This window comes from Leucoraja erinacea, chromosome 1, assembly GCF_028641065.1.
Source record: "Leucoraja erinacea ecotype New England chromosome 1, Leri_hhj_1, whole genome shotgun sequence".
Taxonomy (NCBI): domain Eukaryota; kingdom Metazoa; phylum Chordata; class Chondrichthyes; order Rajiformes; family Rajidae; genus Leucoraja; species Leucoraja erinaceus.
In genome coordinates, this window is record NC_073377.1 from 161,344,000 (window position 1) to 161,371,629 (window position 27,630).

At 42.8% G+C, this 27,630-nt stretch overlaps 2 protein-coding genes across 3 annotated transcripts in view; one reads left to right on the forward strand and one right to left on the reverse strand.

The window, feature by feature from the left end:
* Positions 1-8,768: 8,768 nt before the first annotated feature.
* On the forward strand, positions 8,769-18,146 carry rbp4l (retinol binding protein 4, like). The gene is made up of 5 exons (XM_055646975.1): positions 8,769-9,345; positions 10,384-10,520; positions 11,624-11,736; positions 15,377-15,589; positions 17,850-18,146. Exons 1-5 carry the CDS (start codon positions 9,229-9,231, stop codon positions 17,861-17,863), a joined length of 594 nt encoding a protein of 197 aa, XP_055502950.1. The 5' UTR covers positions 8,769-9,228; the 3' UTR covers positions 17,864-18,146.
* A 1,206-nt stretch (positions 18,147-19,352) lies between these two features.
* The window catches only part of idua (alpha-L-iduronidase), a 137,570-nt gene continuing 129,292 nt past the window's right edge, over positions 19,353-27,630 (reverse strand). For both annotated transcript variants that reach the window (XM_055647006.1, XM_055647012.1), the window contains exons 12-14: positions 26,077-26,153; positions 20,848-20,963; positions 19,353-19,646 (exon numbers count right to left, since the gene is read on the reverse strand). In XM_055647006.1, coding sequence (XP_055502981.1) covers positions 19,540-19,646; positions 20,848-20,963; positions 26,077-26,153 — 300 coding nt within the window. In that variant the 3' untranslated portion in view covers positions 19,353-19,539. The remainder of the gene's footprint in view (positions 19,647-20,847; positions 20,964-26,076; positions 26,154-27,630) is intronic.

The window sequence follows — 27,630 nt, forward strand, 5'->3', positions numbered from 1 at the left end:
CTGGTGCCAGGAGAACAGCCTCCTCTTGAACATCAAAAAAACGAAGGAGCTGATCATGGAATTTAGGAGGGCACATTATCCGAGGACGTACACTCCATTGAGTATAAATGGGGATCCTGTGGATAGGGTGAACTGTTTTAAATATCTGGGAGTCCACATCTCTGAGGATATGACATGGTCATCACACGCCTCAGCACTGGTGAGTAAGGCAAGGCAGCGCCTTTACCACCTCAGGCAATTGAGGAAATTCAGAGTGTCTCCGAGGATCCTCCAGTGCTTCTACGCAGCGGCGGTAGAAAGCATCTTGTCCGAGAACATTACCATCTGGTTCGGGAATTGCTCTGCCAAGGACAAGAAGGCTCTGCAGAGAGTAGTGCGTTCGGCCGATCGCACTATGGGAACTTCACTCGCCCCCCTGCAGGAACTATACAACAGGAGGTGCAACTCCAGAGCAAACAAAATCATGAGAGACCTCTTCCACCCCTGCAACGGACTGTTCCAGCCGCTACGGTCAGGCAAACGCCTCCGTTGCCATGCAGTGAGAACGGAGAGGTTGAGAAGGAGTTTCTTCCCAGAGGCAATTCGGACTGTAAACGCCTTTCTCCCCAGGGACTAACTCTACAGAACGTTTTTCCTTCTATTATTTATTATGAATAAGAATATGTGTGTTATGATTGTGTTTATAATTTGTTTGGTTGTTTTGTTGTTTGTCTTTTGCACAAAAGTCCGCGAGCATTGCCACTTTCATTTCACTGCACATCTCGTATGTGTATGTGACAAATAAACTTGACTTGACTTGACTTGACTTGAGCCACAAGAGCACAGGTGGTGGAGTAGAAGGGGGATAACAATCGAATACTTGTAAATCTTCAGAAGAATTCGTGGGGTGAGGAAGAAGAGTGAGGTGGGGAGTAAAGTCCGTGGACACTATGGTGGTAGCTTTCCATGGGCTCATTAATGACCCCCCCGACAATGAATTGAATTGAATAACCTTTAATAATCCTTTACAGGAAATTACAGTGCCACAACAGCTTCAAGACAGACATAACACCACACATTTCCACAGATAGCTTCAATACTTAATAAGTTAAAATACAATGAATGAATACTAAATAAAATCCAAAATTATTTTTGTGCATTATAAAACCTTATAGCAGCTGGTATACAAGACTTCCTATATCTCTCCGTTTTGCACATTGGTGCAATGGTGGTGAATACTCACTCTGAGAAGAGAAGGAGTGGCAGCAATGTCTCTCCTTTGCTCATTAGTTACTGCTCTGTGACTTGGTCCTAATTTTGGAATTATCTTTTTTTATTTTTGGTATTTTTAAATTTTTTGTTACTATTTGTATTAGAAGCAATTGTACGAGAATAAAACATTCGGCATGTAAAATTATAAAATTGTTGTACAGATTTAATTTTGACCCTTTAACCTGAAAATGAGGGAAAAGAAGAGAGAAAGAACAAGAGAGGGGAAAAGTGAAAGTGAAAAGCCAGGACCCCTAGACCTACCAAAGTAGTGTGGTCAAAGAGAGAATAAAGATATAAGAGAGGACAAAGAGAAAGACTGAACCATTTTAGTGAGTGCCTCACAACTGTCTTGGTACTGTGTCAGCTGATCTTCATCGGGGAGACTAAGCAGAGGTTGGGCGATCGTTTCGCCGAACACCTCCGCTCAGTCCGCAAGAACCTACCTGATCTCCCGGTGGCTCAGCACTTCAACTCCCCCTCCCATTCCTAATCTGACCTCTCTGTCTGGGTCTCCTCCATTGCCAGAGTGAGCAACACCGGAAATTGGAGGAACAGCACCATATATTCCGCCTGGGTTGCTTGCGTCCTGATGGCATGAACATTGAATTCTCCTAATTTTGCTAGCCCTTGCTGTCTCCTCCCCTTCCTTAACCCTCGAGCTGTCTCCTCCCATCCCCCCGCCCCCCTCGGGCTCCTCCTCCTCCTCCCTTTTTTCTTCCTTCTCCCCCCCCCCCCCACCCCCCATCAGTCTGAAGAAGGGTTTCGGCCCGAAGCGTCGCCTATTTCCTTCGCTCCATAGATGCTGCTGCACCCGCTGAGTTTCTCCAGCAATTTTGTGTACCTTGGTACTGTGTCTATCAGGGTGGAATAGCTAAGTGAGGCTGTACCAACTATCAAGCACCAACATGCAACAATTCCTACAATAATCCAATTTTATTCCCCACCACATTCTCATCAACCCCTGTAGATTTCACCACTTCACTTGCGCATGAAGGGCAGTTTACAGCAGCCAATTCTGTCTTTGGCTAAAGATGGAAACAATCGGAGCACAGAGAGAAAAGTGCAAACTCCATCCGGAGAGCACCAGAGCTGATTATTGAACCTGGTCATATGAGCTCTCTGAGCAGTTCTCTGAGCTCCACCACTGAGCCAGCTTTCCGCAAGCTCTCTATTGGCAAAACCTGACAGTCTATTCTTTTTGTTTAAGAAGGAACTGCAGATGCTGGAAAATCGAAGGCACACAAAAAAGCTGGAGAAACTCAGCGGGTGCGGCAGCATCTATGGAGCGAAGGAAAAAGGAAAAGGAAAAAGCCTGAAGAAGGGTTTCGGCCCGAAACTTGGCTTTTTCCTTCGCTCCATAGATGCTGCTGCACCCGCTGAGTTTCTCCAGCTTTTTTGTGTACAGTCTATGATGTTTATTTGTATTAACTACTGCATGATAGTCAGCAGCGTGCATAGATCCCTATATTAGTTCGGATCTCCATTATTGTTACATCACTGTTTTTCTCAGATCTATCCCCATTGATCCATATGCATTGAAATGCATTTGCCACTGACTTGGCTAGGCATTTAATCTATTCATGCCTCTTTAAAATCTTATATTTTCCATCAATAGTATTTACGATGTAATCAATTCTTGTGCTGTAGGCAAACCTAAATAACATGGTCTTTATGCCTGACAATAATATAGTGACTAGTGGAGTTCATAAGTTCATAAGTTATAGGTGCAGAATTAGGCCATTCGGCCCATCAAGTCCGCTGCACTCTTTCAATCAAGGCTGATCTATCTATACCTCTCAACCCCTTTCTCCTGCCTTGTCCAATAACCCCTTACTCCCTTATGCCCCTGTCCCACTTAGGAAACCTGAACGGAAACCTCTGGAGACTTTGCGCCACACCCAAGGTTTCCGTGAGGTTCCCGGAGGTTTTTGTCAGTCTCCCTACCTGCTTCCACTACCTGCAACCTCTGGCAACCACCTGCAACCTCCGGCAACCACCTGCAACCTCCGGGAACCGCACGGAAACCTTGGGTGGGGCGCAAAGTCTCCAGAGGTTTCCGTTCAGGTTTCCTAAGTGGGACAGGGGCATATTACTTAGTGCAGATGCATATGGAACATCATGTATTACCTCTTTGCACACACACCTCACCACAAATCTTCTATCATTCAGCCAACCTTTTAACCAGGTCATTAATTTGCCTTTGGCCCGATGCACTTTCTAAAACAAAATCATGGCAGTGATTGTGGTCACATACAAACGATATTTGTAGAACATAGAACAGCACAGGTACACTGCCCTTCAGCCCACAATGTCTTTGCTGAATATGATACCAAGACTATCTGTCTGCATATAATCCATATCCCTCCATTGCCTGCATATCCACGTATGTATCTAAAAGGCTTTTAAATGCGGCAATTGTATCTGCCTCCTGCAGCACCCATGGCAGGGCATTCCACGCACTCACCACCCTTTGTGTAACAAACGTGTCCTGCATTTTGCCTCTCCACCCTAAAGTTGTATTTGATATTTCCATCCTGGCAAAAAGGTTCTGACTGTCTACCCTATCTATGCCTCTCATAATATGATATACGTCTGATTCTATCCAGTGTCCAAGAGAAAACAATCCAGGTGTGTAGTTAATACCCCCTAATCCAGGCATCATGCCGGTAAACCTCCTCTGCACCCTTTCCAAAGCCTCCACATCCTTTCTGATCAGAACTGTGTGCAATATTCCAAATGCAGCCCAAACAAAATCCTTTAAAGCTGCATCATGACTTACGGAATCTTACACTCAATGCCCTGAGCAATGAGGGCAAGCAGACAATTGTTTACCTGTGTTGCCACTTTCAGGGAATTATGATCTCGAACCCCAAGAATGAAATTACATTCACTTGACTATTCTGTGGCTTTCGTTAGTTACAGCCTTATAACATGCAACACAGTCATGGCCCACCTTTTACAGGTCTGTGTTGGTTCTCTCATGAGAGGAATAGATCGGATAGATGCACAGAGTCTGTTGCCCAGAGTAGGGGAATCGAGGACCAGAGGACGTAGGTTCAAGGTGAAGGGGAAAAGATTTAATAGGAATCCGAGGGGTAACATTTTCACACAAAGTGCGGTGAGTGCATGGAACAAGCTGCCGGAGGAGGCAGTTGAGGCTGGGACTATCCCAAAGTTTAAGAAACAGTTAGACAGGTACATGGATAGGGATATGGACCAGACGCAGGCAGGTGGGACTTGTGTAGCTGCGACTGGTGTGGGAAAGTTGTGCCGAAGGGCCTGTTTCCACACTCCATGATTATAACTCTAGTTGGTATAAATTTATTTGACCTCCTGCCCTCTGGTCAATCAATATTTTTCCCCAAACCAAGACTTTGGACTAACAAGTCTTTAATATACTTTTTTTTACAATCTCTCTTATATTTGGCATTTTTAATTTGGCATTTTTATATTTATATTTGACTTTTTTTTTTAATTGAAAAAGCTTTGGAATATTATACAGAAAGCAACCAATTCCCAGGATGCAAAACATCAATATTTGCATAGAATATTAGTTTCTAATGGCGTATACTTGTTTATGTTAATTTAGAAGAGTTATACATTATTTATTCAGTTATTTCCCTTAAAACACCAAATATATTATTTATTTCCTCTAACGTAACAAACCATTACCCAGGAAATCTGTTATGTTCTCACTTTCCTTCTATCAATATTGCAGATGACATCTGCTCAGTTTTAGCATCTAGTTTTTTAGAGTTTTAAGGGGAACAGCGTGGAAACAGGAACAAGCAGATCCATTTTTCAAAACATGATCTCCTTTCACTGAATCTTTGCATCCAAACGGTGAAGTTATCAGAACGATAAAATAAACGACAAAACATCCGAAAATGAAAAGTGTACAGTTTTGGTCTCCTAATCTGAGGAAGGACATTCAAGAGGGTACAGAGAAGGTTCACCAGACTGATTCCTGGGATGTCAGGACTTTCATATGAAGAAAGACTGGATAGACTCGGCTTGTACTCACTAGAATTTAGAAGATTGAGGGGGGATCTTATAGAAACGTACAAGATTGTTGGACAGGCTAGATGCAGGAAGATTGTTCCCGATGTTGGGGAAGTCCAGAACAAGTGGTCACAGTTTAAGGATAAGGGGGGAAATCTTTTAGGACTGAGATGAGAAAACAAAAATTCACACAGAGAGTGGTGAATCTGTGGAACTCTCTGCCACAGAAAGTAGTTGAGGCCAGTTCATTGGCTATATTTAAGAGGGAGTTAGATGTGGCCCTTGCGGCTATAGGGATCAGGGGGTATGGAGAGAAGGCAGGTACAGGACACTGAGTTGGATGATCAGCCATGATTACATTGAATGGCGGTGCAGGCTCGAAGGGCCGAATGGCCTACACCTGCACCTATGTTCTATGTTTCTATATCAAGCAAGCCATATGTATTTAGTAATCCCTGGTGAGGGATCAAACTTGCCCTTTAGTTCCATGTGTTTCAGGGTAGTTTAACACATGTGAGTCAAGTAGGGGAAATCAATGTTGAAAAACAAATTACATGCAATGTGCTGCTGTTAGTGTAAACAATGTGCCTGCCTAACCAGAGGGGAAAGGAATGGTACACTCAGATAGAATGTGTGTACACATCAGGCTGAGGGCCAGAAGATCCCTGTCTCCACTGTCCCATCCAGCCAACATAGATGCCCTAAATTTAATTTCCCAAGCCATATCTTTGGTGAGTGTCTTTTTGTGTTTCTCATATCCCTTCAAAGCTGGACTGCAAGACATATGGTGCCTCAAAGCTAGATTTGAATCATTAAGCTGCTTTATTTCACAGGTGACAAGTAAGGAGATTAAGTCAACCTGAACACCACTGATTTATTCCAGATCATTTCTCCGTACAGTTCTGGTCTCCAAATCTGAGGAAGGACATTATTGCCACAGAGGGAGTGCAGAGACGGTTCACCAGACTGATTCCTGGGATGTCAGGACTGTCTTATGAAGAAAGACTGGATAGACTCGGTTTATACTCTCTAGAATTTAGGAGATTGAGAGGGGATCTTATAGAAACTTACAAAATTCTTAAGGGGTTGGACAGGCTAGATGCAGGTAGATTGTTCCCGATGTTGGGGAAGTCCAGGACAAGGGGTCACAGCTTAAGGATAAGGGGGAAATCCTTTAAAACCGAGAGAGGAGAAGAACTTTTTTCACACAGAGAGTGGTGAATCTCTGGAACTCTCTGCCACAGAGGGTAGTTGAGGCCAGTTCATTGGCTATATTTAAGAGGGAGTTAGATGTGGCCCTTGTGGCTAAGGGGATCAGAGGGTATGGAGAGAAGGCAGTTACGGGATACTGAGTTGGATGATCAGCCATGAACATATTGAATGGCGGTGCAGGCTCGAAGGGCCGAATGGCCTACTCCTGCACCTAATTTCTATGATTCTATGTTTCCCCACAGAAAGGTGAAGACAAGCTTTTGTTTAGATCACACACCCTGTTCCTTTCTTGAACGGACTCACTATCTTGCAACATCTTTCTGCAGCTTGTGATTGTAACAACTAATCACCTGTATTTTAGCTTGAAACTGAGCTAAAACTGTGGTAGGGAGTTCTTATTTATAATCATTAATAAGTTTACATTAGACATGGAATTTTTTTCAATCTCTTTGCAGATTCTGAATTGATGATTCAGAATGATATTCATCTCAGTGGATGTGAATAAACTAACCTAACCTGCTGCTTGTCCGAAGATATCCTGACCTATGGATGGGACAATTACCTGGAATCTCCCTGTACTTCCTCTCACTTTAATTTCAGATAGGGACCCACCACAAACGATAGTAGAAATACTAAATAGGGAATCTGCATGTTATTTCTATCCCTGTGAAACAAAATACAAATTACAATGTTCAACAGATCGGTTCATCTGATTTTAACACCTGAAGAAATTTAAAACTAATGTGAACGCATTAATTATTAAACTATTATTAAACATAGCTCAATTCTTGAAGGAAATAAATGGCCATAAATTCTGAAAAAGTGACTGATGAATAGCAGCTTCAGGATTGTGGGCAGAACATATCTATTTCTGTACAAGGATTAATTGGGGATTTTCCACATTGGATTAGCAAAAGATTAAGCGTTATGTGAATGTTGGGACAAAAATAGCAAATTAGTCTGCCACATCATTAATATTTAAGGCAGCTTGGTTTGCAGATTAAACTGTCGATCATAAAGACACAGGACTGATTCAGGCAAGACCAGAGGTTCACTTCGAAAGAAAGTATCCCACAGTTTGCAATAGGTGAATTTTCCGAAAGTACCTTTCTTCATATTTCTTCAAGTAAGTGATGTTTTATTAAACTTCCATGCAATCTCTGCTATGCTAACACAAAAAAACAATACAGTTTCCTGATGAATGATGATGCTTAATACATATGTTCAAAATATTGATATTTGAGTGCTTACGTAAACGGATAAAAGTAAAAGTCAGCTCATTTTGATCTGAACTATGTGTATCTGATACAGAGGAGGAATAGAGGTCTGGGGTAGATTAGCCATGATCATATAGAATGAGGTATAGGCTTCAGGGGCCTGGTGCCTTCTCCAGTGTATATTATCTCATGTTCTTTTGTCAACTCTCAGCATCTCCTGGCCTGGAAATGTGCAGTTGTAACAATAAAAAACACAATCTGTGCTCATTATTACGCTGTAAAAATGAATGTATTTCATGCAATTTAGAGGCTGGCAAAAATGCTGCAATGTACATACTGCATCAATCCACATGATTGTGAATGGAAATTGTTAATAATAATAATAAATAATAATTTTATTTATTTATAGAGCACTTTAAAAACAAACATAGCTGCCACAAAGTGCTGTACATCACTAATCATTGACAAAAAAGTTAATACACACCAAAAATAACAATCAAAAGAAATAGTAGGAAAAGACATGTAAAATAAAGAAACATCAAAAACACCACAAACAGAAGCAAAGCCTCAGGCATGGTCAAAAGCCAGGGAGTACAAATGTGTTTTAACACTGGATTTGTCACAGCTATCAGGCTACCCTAGCTATGAAAGAACAAGCCCTCCAATATGGAGCGGGTTCATCTCACTGGTTGCATCTGCTCTTCCAATACTTATAATGGTAGCCGTTGAGGGAGGGAGTTGAATAAGGTAAGCATGATCCGATAGAGAAGAAACTGAATATTACAGACTTCGATATTTCAATCCTGTGAAGCATTGCTGATCAGAGAGGGCGGGCTATGATCAGGTGTCTCTAAAGCTTCTCTGGTGGATGTTTCTATGCCACCGCCCTGAGTTACACACAACACTTTTTCCGAAGCCCTTGTGAAGGAGTTGCTGCTGCCAAGTGCGTTATTACTGAGGCACTCACTGTAGAAACAGCTCACCTGCAACAAGCACTCGCTGATAGTTGTAATGTAAGGTTTAAACCAGGCTTTTCAGCCATAATGAAGTTGTTGTCATTTAGCCCTCACCCAGCAAGCAGGCTCAGGTTGGTGCAACTAAAACAATTAAGTGCTGAGGAGAATAATTTAGCTCGCTTGGAAGAACGTGGGACCCACGAGGCCTTCAATCTATGCAGCGTCACAGACATATAGTAGTACCTGTACAACAAGACAAATGTTTCTTCCCAGAGATATTCAAGATTTAGCTTGATTAAAATAACTCCTATTCCAATGTCTAATTTCAGAATACAACATTAACATTTGTTTGTAGTTTGGGGAAGAAATGCGGGCTTATTGAGTATACACAGTAAGTGCATGCTGTGCATGAGCTCACTGCACTAGGATAGCAGTGTGAATGGATGATCGGTGGTTGGCATGGGCTCGCTGGGGATTGTTTCCATGCTAAATCTTTCAATCAACAATTCACAATTTAATTCCTGCAACTGAGATGTGAGTACTGTACATGTTTTGAGAATGAAGGTAATGTTTTTTTTGTTCTTCACAGGATGTATTGCTCCAGGTTTGTGCTGCTGACAATGGTTATCGCGCTTGTCAAGGATTCCCTTGCCACCTCCTGTGTCGTTGATAAATTCAACGTAAAGAATGGATTTGACCAAACAAGAGTACGTTTTTGCTTATATATATATTTTTTAAATACGGTAAATGATAAAATAATGTTAAAAATTCTCGCGGGTAACAACAGGATTTTAGATCTAGGATCATGTTGCCATTGGAGCATTTCCTGCCAAACTGGATGACGTCCTTCCTGGTGGGAGAAAGCAGTTGTGGAGATGGAGGTGGGGGTGGGGGGGAGTTGGGGGGTGAGAAATGTACAGTATGCTCATTCCATCTATAGCTTGTTAATCGGACCAAATGGAGAAGGAAAGCAGTTGTAAGAAAGATGGTTAGACAGGGCAAGACAGGCTTTACACACTGATGCAGTGATGTCTGCTCCAATTGCATTGCCATTCCTTTCTCCAGTGGCGTAAACTGTTTTAGTCACAATTGTTTTTCTCAAACGGATTTGATTTTTTAAAAACCTTTTTTATTTTACTTTTTTTCCAACATTATTTTTGCTGGCACCAATGATTCTACGGCATCTTACCTTGCACAAGAGAGGAGGTTTAAGACTCCCAGGACTGACATGAAAGGACATGCTGCAGCCCTGTCCTCAGTGGGCCCATTTCCGCGCTGTGTCTCTAAACTAAACTTAAGTGTAAAGACTTGAAGAGTGAAATAAGCAACTACTTTGAGCCGCTTGCACAGTTTGTCTCGAGGTCCCATTACAGGAGTCTACCAAGAGAATTCCAGGCATAAGGTGCAAACTAAAGCCCAACCCAGTGGACGTTGTGGAGAGAATTCACAATTGTGAATTGATTTTTGAATTATCTTTTTTTATTTTTGTATTTAAAAAATGTTTTAAACTATTTTTATTAGAAGCAATTGTACGAGAATAAAACATTTGGCATGTAAAATTATAAAATTGTTGTACAGATTTAATTTTGACCCTTTAACCTGAAAATGAGGGAAAAGCAGAGAGAAAAAAAGAAAGAAAGTGAAGATATACCCGCCCCTCCCCCGCCCACCTCACCCATGAATTATATTTGTAAACATATGTAAGTCGATCAGGGACTATAGACTCTATGCTTTATAAATTACAGTATGCTGGTAAATGGTATGCTCTGGCAAAGAAAGACCCAGAGGGACTCTTCCTTGACGACAACATCTCAGCTGAATACTTTGTGGATGATGAAGGAATTATGACAGCCTCTTCAAAGGGAAGAATAAAGATTTTTGGGTGAGTTCCATTTGACCATTTCGGATTGATGCTGAATAGATCGTAGCAAAGTTCAAAGTAATTATTTAATTAACGATGTTCAACGTTATTCTTTTAATATCATAGTTACAGTGCTGTAACTTAGATGGAGTTGGAGTAAGATTAAATGAAGAAACAACTTTTAATTTACTTATTAATATTAAATATTAAACATCTAATTCTGACAAATTACATTTTCCATAAGGTGATATTTTAAGCTGTTTGCATAAGGATTCTAATTAATATTATGTTTCTAGTTTGAATGTACATTAATCTCTATAGTTTGACAAATATATAACCAGATAGAAAACTACCATTAGATCTACCACCCTTGTCCAAGCGTGCACTTTTAAAGCTGGTCTGCTCTAATGATACATGAATGATTATAAAATGATCGATTCAGAAAGAAAACATGTTAAACCATATCAATCAATATAATTGACTTCTTCTCCTGGGATATAAAGTATTATGAGAATAGACACTAGACAATAGGTGCAGGAGTAGGCCATTTGGCCCTTCGAGCCAGCGTTCAGTGTGATCATGGCTGATCATCCCCAATCAGTACCCCGTTCCTGCCTTCTCCCCATATCCCCTGACACCGCTATTTTTAAGAGCCCTATCTAGCTCTCTCTTGAAAGCATCCAGAGAACCTGCCTCCACCTCCCTCTGAGGCAGAGAATTCCACAGACTCACCACTCTGTGAGAAAAAGTGTTTCCTCATCTCCGTTCTAAATGGTTTACTCCTTATTCTTAAACTGTGGCCCCTGGTTCTGGACTCCCCCAACATCGGGAACATGTTTCCTGCCTCTAGCGTGTCCAAGCCCTTAGCAATCTTATATTTTTCAATGAGATATCCTCTCATCCTTCTAATCTCCAGAGTGTACAAGCCCAGCTGCTCCATTCTCTCAGCATATGACAGACCCGCCATCCCGGGAATTAACCTTGTAAACCTACGCTGCACTCCCTCAATAGCAAGAATGTCCTTCCTCAAATTAGATTGAATAAAGCATTTCTTCACTGCTCGTGTTTTAACATTGCAACTGTTGCTTTCTACATGAACTATGTGCTTGACCATTTACCGGTAGGTTCTGGGTGATCTGTGCCGATATGGCAGCTCAATATAATGTACCTAATCCTCTAGAACCAGGGAAAATGGAGATGACTTACCAGGGGCTTGCAAGTTACCTGTCCAGCGGAGGTGCGTGGATGAAAACACTCATATTTTTATATAGACTAAGATTAAACCTAAATAGCACTGATATTTATTCTCTTCAATAGACAACCTTTTGTAAAATCTCGTAGATGACTGTAATATGTTATTTCTACCAGAGGCAATCTAGCTAAGACATATAGATAAATCCAAGTCTACATTGTAGTGGTGTACTGAAGCCACAATGTGGTGGTTTGGTAGCATGGTTACCTTGTTGTTATAACAATTAGTCTTTCCTGCAATACTGGGAGCACTCTATGTGAAAAAGCAATGTGTGTAATTCGTTAAAAAGTACACAAAGTGCTGGAATAACTCAGCGGGTCACGCAGCATAGAAACATGGAAACATAGGTGCAGGAGTAGGCCATTCGGCCCTTCGAGCCTGCACCGCCATTCAATATGATCATGGCTGATCATCCAACTCAGTATCCTGTACCTGCCTTCTCTCCATACCCCCTGATCCCTTTAGCCACAAGGGCCACATCTAACTCCCTCTTAAATATAGCCAATGAACTGGCCTCAACTACCTTCTGTGGCAGAGAGTTCCAGAGATTCACCACTCTCTGTGTGAAAAATGTTTTTCTCATCTCGGTCCTAAAAGATTTCCCCCTTATCCTTAAGCTGTGACCCCTTGTTCTGGACTTCCCCAACATCGGGAACAATCTTCCTGCATCTAGCCTGTCCAACCCCTTAAGAATTTTGTAAGTGGGTGATCATCCCTGGGGAATTCCAACATTCAGTCTGAAGAAGGGTCCTGATCTATCTATGTTCTCCAGATGTGCTGGCTGACTGAGTTACTCCAGCACTTTGTGTCTTTTTTTGATAAATCCACATCTGCAGATCCTTATGTCTCTGTGTAATAAGGATCTTATGGTTTTTAGAGAACTAATCTTCCATTTAGACTGAGCCAGCCGGAGCACAAATGTTCTTTCTCCACTGTGATTGCTTATGGGCCAGGGATCCCATGAGAATGGTACATTTTTTAAGGAGGCTTTGAGAACATGAGTGTTTGCTTTATTCACCTGGCAATCCCATGACACGAGGAAGATTGGAATAGCGAGCGTCATTTCGAAGGCAGGTGTCGGGTATATGAATGAGGTGGCCTGACCATTGTGTTTGAAGTATTCAACAAGCATAACATGAACCTCACCACATAGCTCCTGGTTGACTGGACAGCAGTGATTCCCACCTCGCTGTAAAGTTCAAAGGCGTGGACTACTTACAGCAAGCAACACAAAGCATTGGAGAAATTCCTCCAACATTTTCCCTGCCAAATCCTCCAAATTCACTGACAGGATCGTCAAACCAAATACAATGTTCCCTCTCAATCCAAGAGCTCAGCATTAAGGCTCTAATCACTCAACCATCTCCAATGAGTGGACACCGTCATTCATTCCCATGCCTGATACCAGACAGACAATTTACTCCAAGCTTTTTCATGGCTAGCATTTGGGGAGCACCTCTTCTGGGCAGCACAGTGGTGCTGGTGGAGCTGCTGCTTCACATTGCCAGAGTGCAATCCAAATCTCGGGTGCTCTCAGTGTGGAGTTTGCACGTTCTTCTGGCGACTGTGTGGATTTCCTCTGCATGCTCCGTCCGGTTGCCTCCCATATCCAAGGACATGTGGACTTGTAGGTTAATTGGCCTCAGTGGATGTAGGGAGAGGATGTGAAAGTAGGATTATATGAGGTAGGACTAGTCTGAATGGGTGATTGATGGTTGGCATGGACTTGGAGGGCTGAAGGGCCTGTTTCCATGCTGTATCATTCATCAATAATAACTGAGAAAGAACCTACGGGGCACTAGGGAGGCTGTCATCTAATCTTAAACATTATCACAGCATTCTCAGCATTACCTCTGTGTCTGGCTCTGACTATTACCATTACAGTTTAAGATAAAACTAGAGGACATAGAAGTAGGGGGAGCGTTAAGAGATTCATAGGGGAGCTGAGAGGAACTTTTTCACCCTGAGGGTAGCGAATACCTAAGATAGAGCCTGAGAGAGCGATGGAAATAGAGTTGAAGACAACATTCAAGGAGTGTCGACTTGAATTGTCTTTAGTGTAGAAGGCTATAGGCCAAGTGCCAGAAGAGGGGATATTTACAGATGGGCGGGCATGTATATAGTGTGTTGAAGAGCCTGATTCCATGTTGACTCAATGACGTTTTGCCGCTGGCTACTTGTGACCTGCCCGATTGAACAAGGGCTGATGTACACACCTAGGCCGCAGTTTCACCTTTACCATGGTCTAGCCCTTACCATCAGTTTGGCAGCTATGTGATCAGATGAGGGGGGAATAGATTATAAATCAGAAAGAGGAGTTTGGACAGAGCCAGCTGCTATCAAACAATTTCCTTGCCTTTTCTCCGAGCAGCAAATTAATTAAGGAAGTCTTCAGCCAAGTTAGCCTCCAATTCAGTGTTCAACAACTGTGACCAATTTCTAATCCTCGTCTTACTGACATAGAAACATAGAAAATAGCTGCACGAGTAGGCCATTCGGCCCTTCGAGCCTATACCGCAATTCAATATGATCATGGCTGATCATCCAAAACCAGTACCCTGTTCCTGCTTTCTCCCCATATCCCTTGATTCCATTAGCCCTAAGAGCTTTATCCTACTCTCTCTTGAAAACATCCAGTCAATTGGCCTCCACTGCCGTCTGTGGCAGTATATTATCTTCTCCTAATCACATAACAATGGCAGGCTCAGTGGTAAAGAAAACATCTCACAGCACTGGGGACCTGGGCTCAATCCTGGCCTCAGGCCCTGTCTGTGTGGAGTTTGCATGTTTCCCCCTATGACCACGGGTGCCCTGGTTCTCTCCCATGTCAAGTCAAGTCAAGTTTATTTGTCACATACACATACGACATGTGCAGTGAAATGAAAAGTGGCAATGCTCGCGGTCTTTGTGCAAAAAGACAAACAAACAAACAGAATGGATCATAATGATGTAGGGTTGTTAGGCTATTTTCCCACTGTAATTTGTCCCTAATGTGTAGGTGAGAGAATCGGTAGTGGATGGGAATGTGGGATTAGCACAGGACTAGTGTAAGTGGGCGGGCGGTTGATGGTCAGTGCAGAATCAGAGACTACTTCCCTGCTCTACCTATGACTCTATAACAGCGACAGGTTAAAATAAACTCCTCCAAAATCAGTGATTAGAGTCATAGAACCATGCAGTGCAGAAACAGGCCAACCCGTTCATGCTCACTAAAAATGAGAAGCCAGTCTAAGCTAGACCCATGTTTTATTATTAATGTTTAATGTTTTATGTGTCATTCCTAACTGTCACTGTAGGTCATGTTGTCACTTTGCGAGCGGAGCACAAAGGCAAATTCCTTGTATGTGAATATACTTGGCCAATAAACTTATTCATTCATTCATTACCAACATCCTTCTAAGCCCTTTCTATCTGTAAACGTGTGTAGTGGGTGAATTATTCAATAATAGTGGATCTTCATACAATATTTTTGTCAATAGTAATATTGAGAAACTCCTTTTTTAAACATAAAGTATATCGGCAAGTAGATTCTGTTGATATCATTTGGAAGTACTGAATGTAATATCTACAGTTCCTTGTGTCTCCACAACATGATCAGCTCCTGAGCGGTGTTTGTGTTCCCTAGGTGACCAGTATTGGGTGATTGACACCGACTATGATAATTATGCCGTCACATATGCGTGCCGCAGGCAGAAGGCGGATGGAACCTGTGATGATGGCTACTCCATCATCTTCTCCCGCAGTCCACGTGGTTTCCCGGCAAACGTCCAGCGTCTCGTGCGTCAGAAACAAGAGGAGATTTGCCTCACTGGGCAGTTTGAGCCAGTGCTTCAGTCAGGTGAGTAAAGGGCCTGCCCCACGAGCATGCGACCTGCATGCAGCAAGCGTGACCAAACCGGAAGCGGGGGCCACGCGGAGGTCGAGTGATTGGTGTGAAGTTCGAGCGAAGTCCGCGGGAAGTTCGCGCTTGACGTACGGCGTCAAGACGCTGCGTACTGCATCAAGACGCTGCGCACGCCCGTCGAGGCGGTGCGTACCCCGTCAAGGTGGTGCGTACGGCGTCTGCGGGCCGGCAGGCCGTTGCTGCGCGGAATTTTTGAACACGGTCAGCTTTTCGGAGCCCCGCGCGATGTCGAGGCCAGATCCGCACAACTCCATACGGCTCCGGCGATCGAAATGGGACCGGCCCCGTGAGGCCGTACGGCTCAAGTGACCACATTAGGTCACGCTCACCGCATACAGTCGCATGCTCGTGGGACTGGCCCTTAACTGCTCCACCACTGGCCCAGCTCTTCCACAGCTGCCACAGCACGGCTGCTGTGCATCTTATCTTCAAAGGAATTTGCAGCAGCTCATCAAGGCTTCTGATCAGTCTGAAGATGGGTCTCGACCTGAAACGTCACCTATTCATTCGTTCCACAGATGCTGCCTTGCCCGCTGAGTATCTCCAGCATTTTTGTCTACCTTCGATTTTTCCAGCGTCTGCAGTTCTTTCTTAAATGCTTCTGAAATGGCCCTTTGTCCTCCCTCTCCGCCTGCTCCCAGCCCGAAGGGTCTTGACCCGAAACGTCACCCATTCCTTCTCTCCAGAGATGCTGCCTGTCCCGCTGAGTCACTCCAGCATTTTGTGTCTATCTGTAAGTGTAAGCCAACATCTGCAGTTCCTTCCCACACACCCAGCCTGAAAGCCATGACCTCCACCACCCAAAAGGATGAGGTGCAACAGGAAAAAGGGGAATGTCAAAACCTGGGAGCTTCCTTCCTGGTCACAAGCCATCCTAACTTTGGAGAAAAAAAATCACTAGGTCTTTATCTGCATTGGGTCAAAATTCCATAAAGTACTGACAGCACTTTAGAAACATATATTTACAAAATGACATTTTTTCAAGTGTTTGGCTCACAGCTTCAGGCTGAGTAAAGACATTGGTTAAAAGGGCAGAGAGGGGAATATGTCCCTGGGTTAGCACAGAGTAGTACAGCACAGGAACAGTCCCTTCAGCCCATGGTGTCTGTGCCGAGCATGATACCAAGATAAACTAATCTTACTTACATGCGAATGATCCAAATCCCTCCATTCCATGCATATCCATGTACCAATGTAACCGTTTCTTTAACGCCACTATCGTATGTGCCTTATTACCACCTCTAGCAGCCTGTTGCAGGCACCCACCACTGTTTCTCACATCTCCTTTTAAATTTACCCCTCTTATTTTAAAGCTATGCCCTCGTGTCTTTTGACATTTCCAACCTGGGAAACACGTTCTGCGGGTGTTGGGGTTGGTGCCCAAGCATTTTCAAAAGTGAAAATACATATAAAGAATAATGAGTAAGCCATTTAGAACAGAGACGAGGAAACACTTTTCCACACAGAGAGTGTTGAGCCTGTGGAATTCCCTGCCTCAGAGGGCGGTGGAGGCAGGTTCTCTGGATGCTTTCAAAAGAGAGAGCTAGATAGGCCTCTTAAAAATAGCGGAGTCAGGGGATATGGGGAGAAGGCAGGAACGGGGTACTGATTGGGGACGATCAGCCATGATCACATTGAATGGCGGTGCTGGCTCGAAGGGCCAAATGGCCTACTCCTGCATCTATTGTCTATTCATCTATTAGATGCATGCTCTTAGACCTAGTCTACAGGGATCTTGTTCTGGCAGGTTTCGCATGCATGGACATGTCCAGGCAGACTATGTGTGATTGAAAATCAGTGGGTCAGATGCACAGTATACCTGCAGGGAAAAAACGCACTTTGTGGGCCTTCCTATCTATTTTATTTGAAATGTACTGTGTTTGTTTTCATTTCATTTCATTTAAGAGACATTTGGACAGGTACATGGATAGGAAAGGTTTAGAGGGGTGTGGGCCAAATGTAGACAGTTGGGACTAATTTAGATATGGCATCTTGGTCGGTGTGGACAAATTAGGCCAAAGGGCCTGTATCTATGCCCATATGTAAATGCTGCAAATTCTGGCCTATGGAGATTTGGGTTTAATATTATTATTATTATTATTATTATTATTATTATTATTATTATTATTATTATTATTATTATTATTATTATCTAAGGGTCCCAATTTAATTCTCATGTTTTTCTTTTTTTCAGGTGCTTGTCCTTAAAGATTCTTACGGGAGAGCCAACTTGCCTGCAGCTGAATCCTAGAGCTTTTGTTACAAACTGTTCCATTGAGAGAGATTGAACCAGTAGATATAAAACCATTAGATCTTCTCAACATGTTCGGGTCAGAAATAGTTGGCCTACAATCTAAAGCTTTTTTTTTTGACATTTTTAGTAACAGACTGTCATAAAAAGTATTTTTAACTCTTGCCCTTCACACTAATAGACTTTTGGCATTAAACAGTAATTAAAAATGAATTTTCTCGTTGTCAAATCATAGACAAATATGATTGTTTTCTAGAAAAGACCATGACAAAGACCATTTATTCTCAAACTATTGTGGAAATATATTGTTGATGTCATAGAGTATGTGTATCCAGAGACAGATATAACTGTGAATTTTACGAATAAATATATCTGCTGAAGGATTGTAACCAGTTTTCATTTTGGTTGTTAGTCCCACATGATACACTGGCAGCCACTTCCCTTGTAATACATCATGTTTGATAGAATGAACAGAGAGCTCTAGTATTGACAAACTGCACAATGAGGAAGGTGGATGAACGTTGTGAGGAGTCATAGTTTCAGTGAAGCATCCACGATGTGACCTGTCCCTTGCAGTAGCCACCACACACCTCCCAATGAAGTGGTGGGTTGGGTCTAAATAACGCATGCTACCTTTTGAAAAAGTACACGAGAAAAGAGACGTACATGCTGATTAATCTGAATGAACAGAAATGGTTGGAAATATTGGACAGGGTGTGCCACCACTGTGTAGAGAGAAACAGAGCTAGCATTTCAGGTTGGCAATCAGATCTGGAACATGGAGGTTAGTCAAGCCTCAAGGTGCGGAGAGAGTGGGGATAGAAGAACAGGAACAATAGGCCAACGATAGGGTGGAGAAGGCAGGAGAGACAAAAGGGAGAATGGTAAATGCCAAGGCGGTGACCCGAAAGCTGGGATTCCCCCTCCACACATTCTCTCCCCCCCCCCCCCCCCCCCCATCCACCCCCCTCCCCCCCCCCACCATCGACACTGCCTCCTTCTTCCCCGGAGTTTCCGACATAATCCACCTTGAAAGCGACAGCAAGGAGGGGTGGGAGCCCTAGTGCCCGAGGGGGGCACGCTGAAAGACAAAGTGTCGGAGTAACTTAGCCGACTGAATCAGTCTGGGGAAGGGTCCCAATGTCATCTATTTGTGTTCTCCAGAGATCCTGACCCGCTGAATTACTCCAGCACTTTGTCAGCTTTCAGTGGGTGAAGAAGGACTTGCTGATGCACCTTGCGAGTCGGGAGTGGGGTTGGAAGCTGGGGCTCTAAACAACCGTGAAGACGGTATCATCTAGGGATGTTTACATTTTATATTTGTTTTATTTAAGTTTCTGAAATTCTCATTCATCTCATGTTCAGCTTTGAACAATTCAGGGAAACCATTACCTGTGATGAAAGGACTTGTGGACTTTTCTCATGAATGAATCGCAGTGCAAATGTATTGCCGATTTATAAAAAAGACCAATAGAATTTTATTATTAAACTGAATTAAAAATATTCCATTCATGATGTAATTTTGAAATAAGAATCATTTTGGCTTGCATTGCCATGTGATCTCATATAATTACCTGCTTAGAGCAGACTCATGTATGTACATATTGATATTACAATTGTTCCTCATGAACATTTAGTAATATTTCCCTTCAACGTATTTAACAGGGTTAGAATATTTTCCAGCTTTGCCCCAGTAGTTTACTGCACGAATCCTGTAGAAGCCAGACACCTGTGAAAGATCTGTCAGAGGAAGAAAAGATAACATGAGGTGAGAAAAAATATATTTTCCCCTCAAATTTCTTGAAGATGAACGATTTCACCTCAAAACCTATAATAGGCTGGAACGTGATGTTCTTCTTGAATCAAACCTCTGAACTCTTTTTTTGAGTGGCCCTTTCATTTGGAAGATGTACTGCAAAATGGACTTCCTTTTCTTGATCGGGAGAATAACGTGGTGAATAGTATTGTCATTATAAATATAAGGCTACAGTCACCAGAGGGCGCCGAGGCCAAGATTGTACATCCTTGCTTGTTAGTGTTGACATACTCATATACTGTAAACAAAATGGGGTATACTGCTGCCTGTTCTGCTAGCGGTCTTTCATCATGATAGAAAGAGGAGTGTCTTCAGCAAAGAGAAACAGCAGTAGAGGCGGGGAAAAGGACTCTTCCCAAATCCCAATTTTCCACATTCTTTTGAAATATCAAATTCTCTCTCAAAATAGATATATTTACTTAATTTGTGGTTAGCTTTTTCATCTCAGCTTGGTTATCTGATAAAGTACTTTAGGAAAAGATGTTCAGGACAGGAAAAAAGTGAAGGACAATTTCCTGCATTTTGTTCCTTTAATCATCATTGTTTCACCAAATATCTTCTATAATATTTCTTGTGCCGAAAACACGAAACAAAACAAAAGGTAAAGAATATCAAGTTAAATTTAAAAATAAATTGGATAGGCATATGGATGAGTAGGGAATGGAGGGGTTATGGTATGAGTGCAGGCAGGTGGGACTAAGGGGAAAAAAATTTGTTCGGCATGGACTTGTAGGGCCGAGATGGCCTGTTTCCGTGCTGTAATTGTTATATGGTTATATGGTTATTATAAATAACCATTTTGTTGAAAATGATAACGGGACAACATCTATAAGGAGTTCTGGTTTGTGTTTTGTGCAAATGCTTCAACAAAGCAAAAACTGGAATAAAATCAGGGGAATTACTTGATCTAGTCAAAGGTACATTTCATCGGCAACATTATACATAAGCACAACATACAGAGAAATTACAATTGTATTTTCATCCCGTATTTTCCACCTGCGCCAAGTGTTTTAACTTTGAGATTTTAATGTGAATTGTGTCATGTGTGGATCATGATTAAAAAGCCAAATACATTTATATTATATTTTATGGATAAATAAGCAGAAGCAAAAATATAATACCAACCTTTTCTCTTGCTGAATGGAGCATATACAAAAATGGTAAATATAGTGTCCTTCTCATTAATCCTTTTGTAAACTTTCCCATCAATTGAAAACTCTACGTCAAATGTTTTTAAACATCTGTAATAGAATGAAGAAAAGGGGATACTGAAGTAGTCATATCTTAGCTTCAATTTAAAATAACAAATATTGATTATTAATATTTACAATGACATTAAAATGAAGTTCCTGCGAGGGAAGTTGGGAGAGTTAATGGCGATGTCTTGAAGACAGTGTATCACAGTCGGGGAGGTGCATGTTCAAGTTCAAGTTCAAGTGAGTTTATTGTCATGTGACTGATAGGACAATGAAATTCTTGCTTTGCTTCAGCACACAGAATATAGTAGGCATTTACTACAAAACAGATCATTGTGTCCATATACCATAATATAAATATATACACACATGCATAAATATGATAAAGTGCAAATAACAGATAATGGGTTATTAATAATCAGTTTTGTCCGAGTCAGGTTTAATGCCTAACGGCTGTGGGGAAGTAGCTATTCCTCAACCTGGTTGTTGCATCCTAAGACATATGAAGGTAGATAAACCTCCTGTGCTTGATCAGATATATCCAAGGACACTGTGCAAAGCTAGAGATTACATTGCAGGAGTCCTGGCTGAGTTATATGTTAGACATAGGTGAAGTTCCGGAAGACTCGATGGTGCTAATGTTGTGCCTCTTTTTAGGAATTGCTGCAACAAAAACCTTGGGAACTATAGACCTGTGATCCTAACAACCGTGGTAGGAAAGTTACTGGAGAGGATTCTGAGTGATAAGAGTGATGAGATGGTGGATGATCAAGGATAGTCAGTATGGTTTTGTAAGTGATTTTTGTCACACAAATTTGATTTTGAAGAAGTAATCATGAAGGCTTATTCAAGCAGGGCTGTGGGTATAATCTATATGGATTTCAGCCAGGTCACTGAAAATATTCCACGTGGTAAACTGCTCTGGAGAATAAGATTACGAGGGGTCCAAGTAAAAACAGCTAACTGGATCCAGAATTAGCTTTGTGGCATGAAGCAGAGGATGGTGGTTTCATGGACTGGTGGCATGTAATCTATACTGTGCCTCGAGGATCGGTGTTGGGCCCGTTGCTGTTTGTCATCTAGATCAACAATTCCGATGAGTATCTACATGGCATGATTAGTAAGTTTTCAAGTTCACTCTAAAATAGGTGATATGCAAACACGAGCAAAGGGGATTAGCTTAGATGGGACATTTTGGTTGGCATAGACGATTTAGGCCAAGGGGCCAGTTTTAGCCTGTGTTATTTCTCTGGAACAAGGCCAATTAGCAGTTCCTGTTGGTGAAAACTTCATGGTGTTCAACATGGCCTCGTTAAGCTGCAGTGGTGTTGTGCTGGAACAAGAGTTGTTAGTGCTTCAGTCCCCTGAACCTCTTGTGCAGTCTTCCCCAGGCCTCCTCATACAATGCCTAGCTTGGTTGGCCCCACATAGGATCATGATCAAACCACCCATCTGATGACAGCAGTGTTCTACCAATTTTCTTGTTGGTGCCTTGATTCAAATTGTTCATTCACTGTCTGTTTTAAGGGGTGTTCACCTCCTTATTCATTGCAGGCTTTGTGAAATGCTGCAGAAAGGCCTTTGGCCTCGCTCTCTTGCCTGGTTTGTCCTCTCTATTGAGGCCAGGCCTTTCGACTTCCTTGCACAGGATTTCTCAAGTGATCTCACGCAGATCCCCACCATATCGTATCATTTGCTCTTCACTGATGCATCAGAGTCACCTCGGCACTGCTTACATGAGGATATTTTGATTTCAGTAGAAAACTGAGATCTCCGGCACAATAACTGGTCAGCTGCCTTCTCATGAGTAGGGTTAATCAACAACCTTGTGCCCAAAAGTATTAACCTTAATAGTCTTAATAGACTTAATAGTCCGGGAACCTTAATTCCCAGAATGAGGTGTTCCAGACCAGGGCATCGGAGATGTCCTCATTCTTTACGGAACGAGGGGTTCCCCTCTTCTATTATAGACGAGGCTCTCATAGATGAGGGCCTCCTCTATATCCCGCAGCTCTGCTCTCACTCCCCATCCCCCTACTCATAATAAGGACAGAGTCCCCCTTGTCCTCACCTTCTACCCCATCAGCCATCGCATACAACAGATAATCCTCCAACATTTTCGCAACCTCCAACGGGATCCCACCACTGGCCACATCTTCTCATCTCCTCCCCTTTCTGCTTTCCGCAGAGACCGTTCCCTCCGTAACTCCCTGGTCAATTCATCCCTTCCCACCCAAAACACCCCCTCCCCTGGTACTTTCCCTTGCAACTTCAGGAAATGCTACACTTGTCACTTTACCTCCCCCCTCGACTCCATCCAAGGACCTAAGCAGTCTTTCCAGGTGAGGCAGTGGTTCACATGCACCTCCTCCAACTTCATCTGCTGCATCCGCTGTTCCAGGCGTCAACTTCTCTACATCGGTGAGACCAAGCGCAGGCTTGGCGATCGCTTTGCCCAAAACCTCCGCTCAGTTCGCATTAACCAGCCTGATCTCCCGGAGGCTCAGCACTTCAACTCCCCCTCCCAGTCCGAATCCGACATTTATGACCTGGGCCTCCTCCATGGCCAGAGTGAGGCCCAGCGCAAATTGGAGGAACAGCACCTCATATTTCACTTGGGTAGTTTACACCCCAGCAGTATGAACATTGACTTCTCCAATTTCAGGTAGTCCTTGCTTTCTCCCTCCTTCCCCTCCCCTTCCCAGCTCTCCCACAAGCCTACTGTCTCCGCCTCTTCCTTTCTTTTTCCCCGCTCTCCCCCAACATCAGTCTGAAGAAGGGTCTCGACCCGAAACGTCGCCTATTCCTTCGCTCCCTAGATGCTGCCTCACCCGCTGAGTTTCTCCAGCATTTTTGTCTACCTTCAATTTTTCCAGCATCTGCAGTTCTTTCATAAACCTTAATAGTCTGGGCATTTTCCCCATCAGGAAACATGTCACTCCTTCAATGTTCTGGTGCTTATAGATCATGAGAAGAATTTCTTTATGGAGAGCTATATTTGCAGTACCACACATGTCGATGATGAGAGGGGGGCATTTTCCAGAGCTGGTACTGAACCGAGGGATGACAGGGCAGATACTCTCTATTTCCATGGGTTGTCTGACAAGAGCAACTGGTTTGTGAATGCCACAGGGAATGCTAGCTCCATATTCTGCCGCCAGCACCCATTCAGATGAAGGCTGCAGGATATGTCTTATCAGGTGCAAAGACTTCATCACTGTGCCTCACAACCCAACCGAATGAGGGCAGCAGCTCTATATGCTGGAGGAAGAGCAGTGAGCAGAGCTGTAGCCTGGGGAACATAAGGCAAAGGTTGAAGAACCACAGCAGCAAGAAGAGAAGGTTCAACAGAATACGAACAGCCTCATCCCTCAGCAGAATGGAGAAAGGGTCCCCTGATTGAAGTGGTTAAAAAGGATTCCCACTTGGAGGGGGACCTTTCACAAGGTGCCTGTTCCCACACAAACTAACCTCTCCATACTCCAATCATTAACATCAGCGTCATTCACCAACAATCTGCCAAGGCAGGTGAGAAGATACATAATAATCCCTCACGCATTTACTTACAGGTCACCTGCACTGATCATAACAGTTCATTAAATAAATCCTCGATCCATTTGTGGTTTTGTTTGGAACGCTGACTTGTTTTTGAGAAGCTGTACATTAAGGTAAAGAGGAGATAAGGTGTGGCAGATTTTAAATGTATCTACTAGAACAGAGTGCTGATGGCCATGCAATCTGATTAAGATAGCATACAGTGGATGCACAGGCAAATGACCAGACATACCGAGTTGGTTTTCTTCCACTAGATAGTTCACAATTAACTTGTTTGGTGGAGCATGGAGAAGACAAAGTATCACAGCAGCTAGACTTTGTGGAAACTAAAGTTTGAAATGCTTGAGACTCATTATTGCTGCAGTATCATTAGACGACACAAGATGGTGCTCCATCTGTTACAGCTAAGTGGGCTACACATCTGGAATCTGAAATAGAAACTGGAGGTGCTGAAATAAAGAGGAACAAATAGAGAAACAGGGAACTGCAGATGCTGGTTTCCAAAAACAAGACAGTGCTGCAGTAACTCAACGGGTCAGGCATAATCAGATCAATATAAAATAATATTCAATGTGGTGATCCTCATCATAATGCAGATAAATGATGAACAGCCGCTATCTGCAGCACCAGCATCTTTACAGTTTGCTGAGGAACATGTGCCCAGTGCCTGTCACTCTAAACAAGAGGGCATAGGATGGACATCAGTCAAGTCTGTTGTCATGTGGACAAGTATAGAGGCATACAGGGCACAATGAAATGGTTGCTTGCAGCACAGGTATATATACAGACAACCAATAAAAAACATAAATTCATTTAAAAATCTACAAAGCAGTGAAATATCTATGCAAAAAAAAGACAAGACATGAGTGTAAAACACAATTAGAAAGCAAGTCTGTGGTTGTGCAAGAAGTCATCCGTAGACATGCATAATCTCTTTAAACTTCTAAGTGGAGGCATGGTGGCCTTCCATGGTGGCATTACATCTATGTGCTGTACTCAGGACAGGCATCCGAGATGTTAGCACCCAGGAATTTGAAGCTCAGTTGTATAGCATTTAATGTTACAAGCGCATGCCTTTCAGTAACAAAATGCTTCAATCGTTCTAAATTGTTTTTTTTTAATGTGGACTCTTTGCCTAATAAAAATACTCCCCTAAGCTAAATAAATAGTTTTCACTTTGCTGAGTGACTATTCTGGCCTGAAGCACTATGAAGCAACACTAATCTTATAGATACCTGGAAATTAATTTCCAGCTGGTTGAGCTAACTAATATACAAAGTCACATCAGTGCTTTGTACTGTCATCCCAATACTAATTCTATTGAAGCCAATCAAAATTTAAATGAATGAATCTGACACATTTTGGCATTGGTCTCATTTTACTTTTTCATTTTTACCTCCCCTTGTTTCCGCGTTACCTGACACCCCCTTTAATGTGGTTGAGGTTGAGGTGAATTGGTGGTGGGTGGAGGTTGGTGGAGGGGTGGCGATCCTATGTACGTTTTTAACAGCATTCTCAACCTCCCTTATCAATGTGAGAGATCAATGCACCTACGCCTGTCCCTGCACCCTCTTTAAAATTGTACTTTAATTTCAGTACTTACTTTGAATTTACACACCCATCAGTCCAGCTGATGACCACTTGACCCAGGGTCAGAGGTATGAAACTCACTCCATTAACCTGCAAAAGTAATTGGAACATAGTTTACACGACCTTTGACAAGTTACTTAACGTGGAAACATTTCAAACATGCATCAGTTGAAATCTCTAAACCCATATCAAATTGCCAAGAAGTTAATATCCAATAAATTCATAAACCAAATGATAACACAGCACTCAATACTGGTGCTAATGATTTTCAATGACCATGTTTATTCCATATACAGGCTCCAACTCCACCAACTCCAGTTTAATCGAGTGCTCCAAGCGCCTGCTTATTGTGTTAAGAAACATTTAGACAGGTACATGGATAGACATAGACAATAGACAATAGACAATAGGTGCAGGAGTAGGCCATTTGGCCCTTCGAGCCAGCACCGCTATTCAATGTGATCATGGCTGATCATCCCCAATCAGTACCCCGTTCCTGCCTTCTCCCCATACCCCCTGACTCCGCTATTTTTAAGAGCCCTATCTAGCTCACTCTTGAAAGCATCCAGAGAACCTGCCTCCACCGCCCTCTGAAGCAGAGTATTCCACAGACTCACCACTCTCTGTGAGAAAAAGTGTTTCCTCGTCTCCGTTCTAAATGGCTTACTCCTTATTTTTAAACTGTGGCCCCCGGTTCTGGACTCCCCCAACATCGGGAACATGTTTCCTGCCTCTAGTGTGTCCAAGCCCTTAACAATCTTATATGTTTCAATGAGGTACCCTCTCATCCTTCTAAACTCCAGAGTGTACAAGCCCAGCTGCTCCATTCTCTCAGCATATGACAGTCCCGCCATCCCAGGAATGAACCTTGTAAGGATAGGATAGGTTTAGAGGGATGTGGGCCAAACGCAGGCAGGTGGGACGGGTGCAGATGGGGCATGTTGGGCCGAGGAGCCTGTTTCAATGCTATATGACTCTATGACTCAATGTGTGCTTAGAAAGTTCCAATTACTACATTTTCATTAAGCCCAAGACATTTTGCAGAATTTCCTTAAAGGGGACACCATCGCTGAGTGTTTAATTGTCATTTGTACCAGCAACAGGATAATGAAATTCTTACCTCTAGCAGCATAACATAACAGTATGGGTAACAGTGATATCAGTGCAAAAACATGGGTGGGCACCCAGTCTCAAGATATTGCTGGAGGATGTATGCAATAGAGGGAGGACCTTTGATGGTCTATGAACCCAGTCCCTGTGATGAACGAAATGTAATGACCTGATAGGCATGCTCAGGGGTTCTGGAAAAAGCACCAACACCCATCTCCAAGGACATCAGATTCAGATTCAGATTCAGATTCAACTTTAATTGTCATTGTCAGTGTACAGTACAGAGACAACGACATGCACCACTCCACTCACAAGCTTCATCCTGCTGCATGACCCAGACATCAGGTGCTACCCACACCTCCAACAATTTGTCTGTGCCAATCATATTATCCACACACTTTGCAACACTTCAGTGGCAGCCTTCCCTCTCTCTTGTAGCAGAAGGTAGCCCATATTC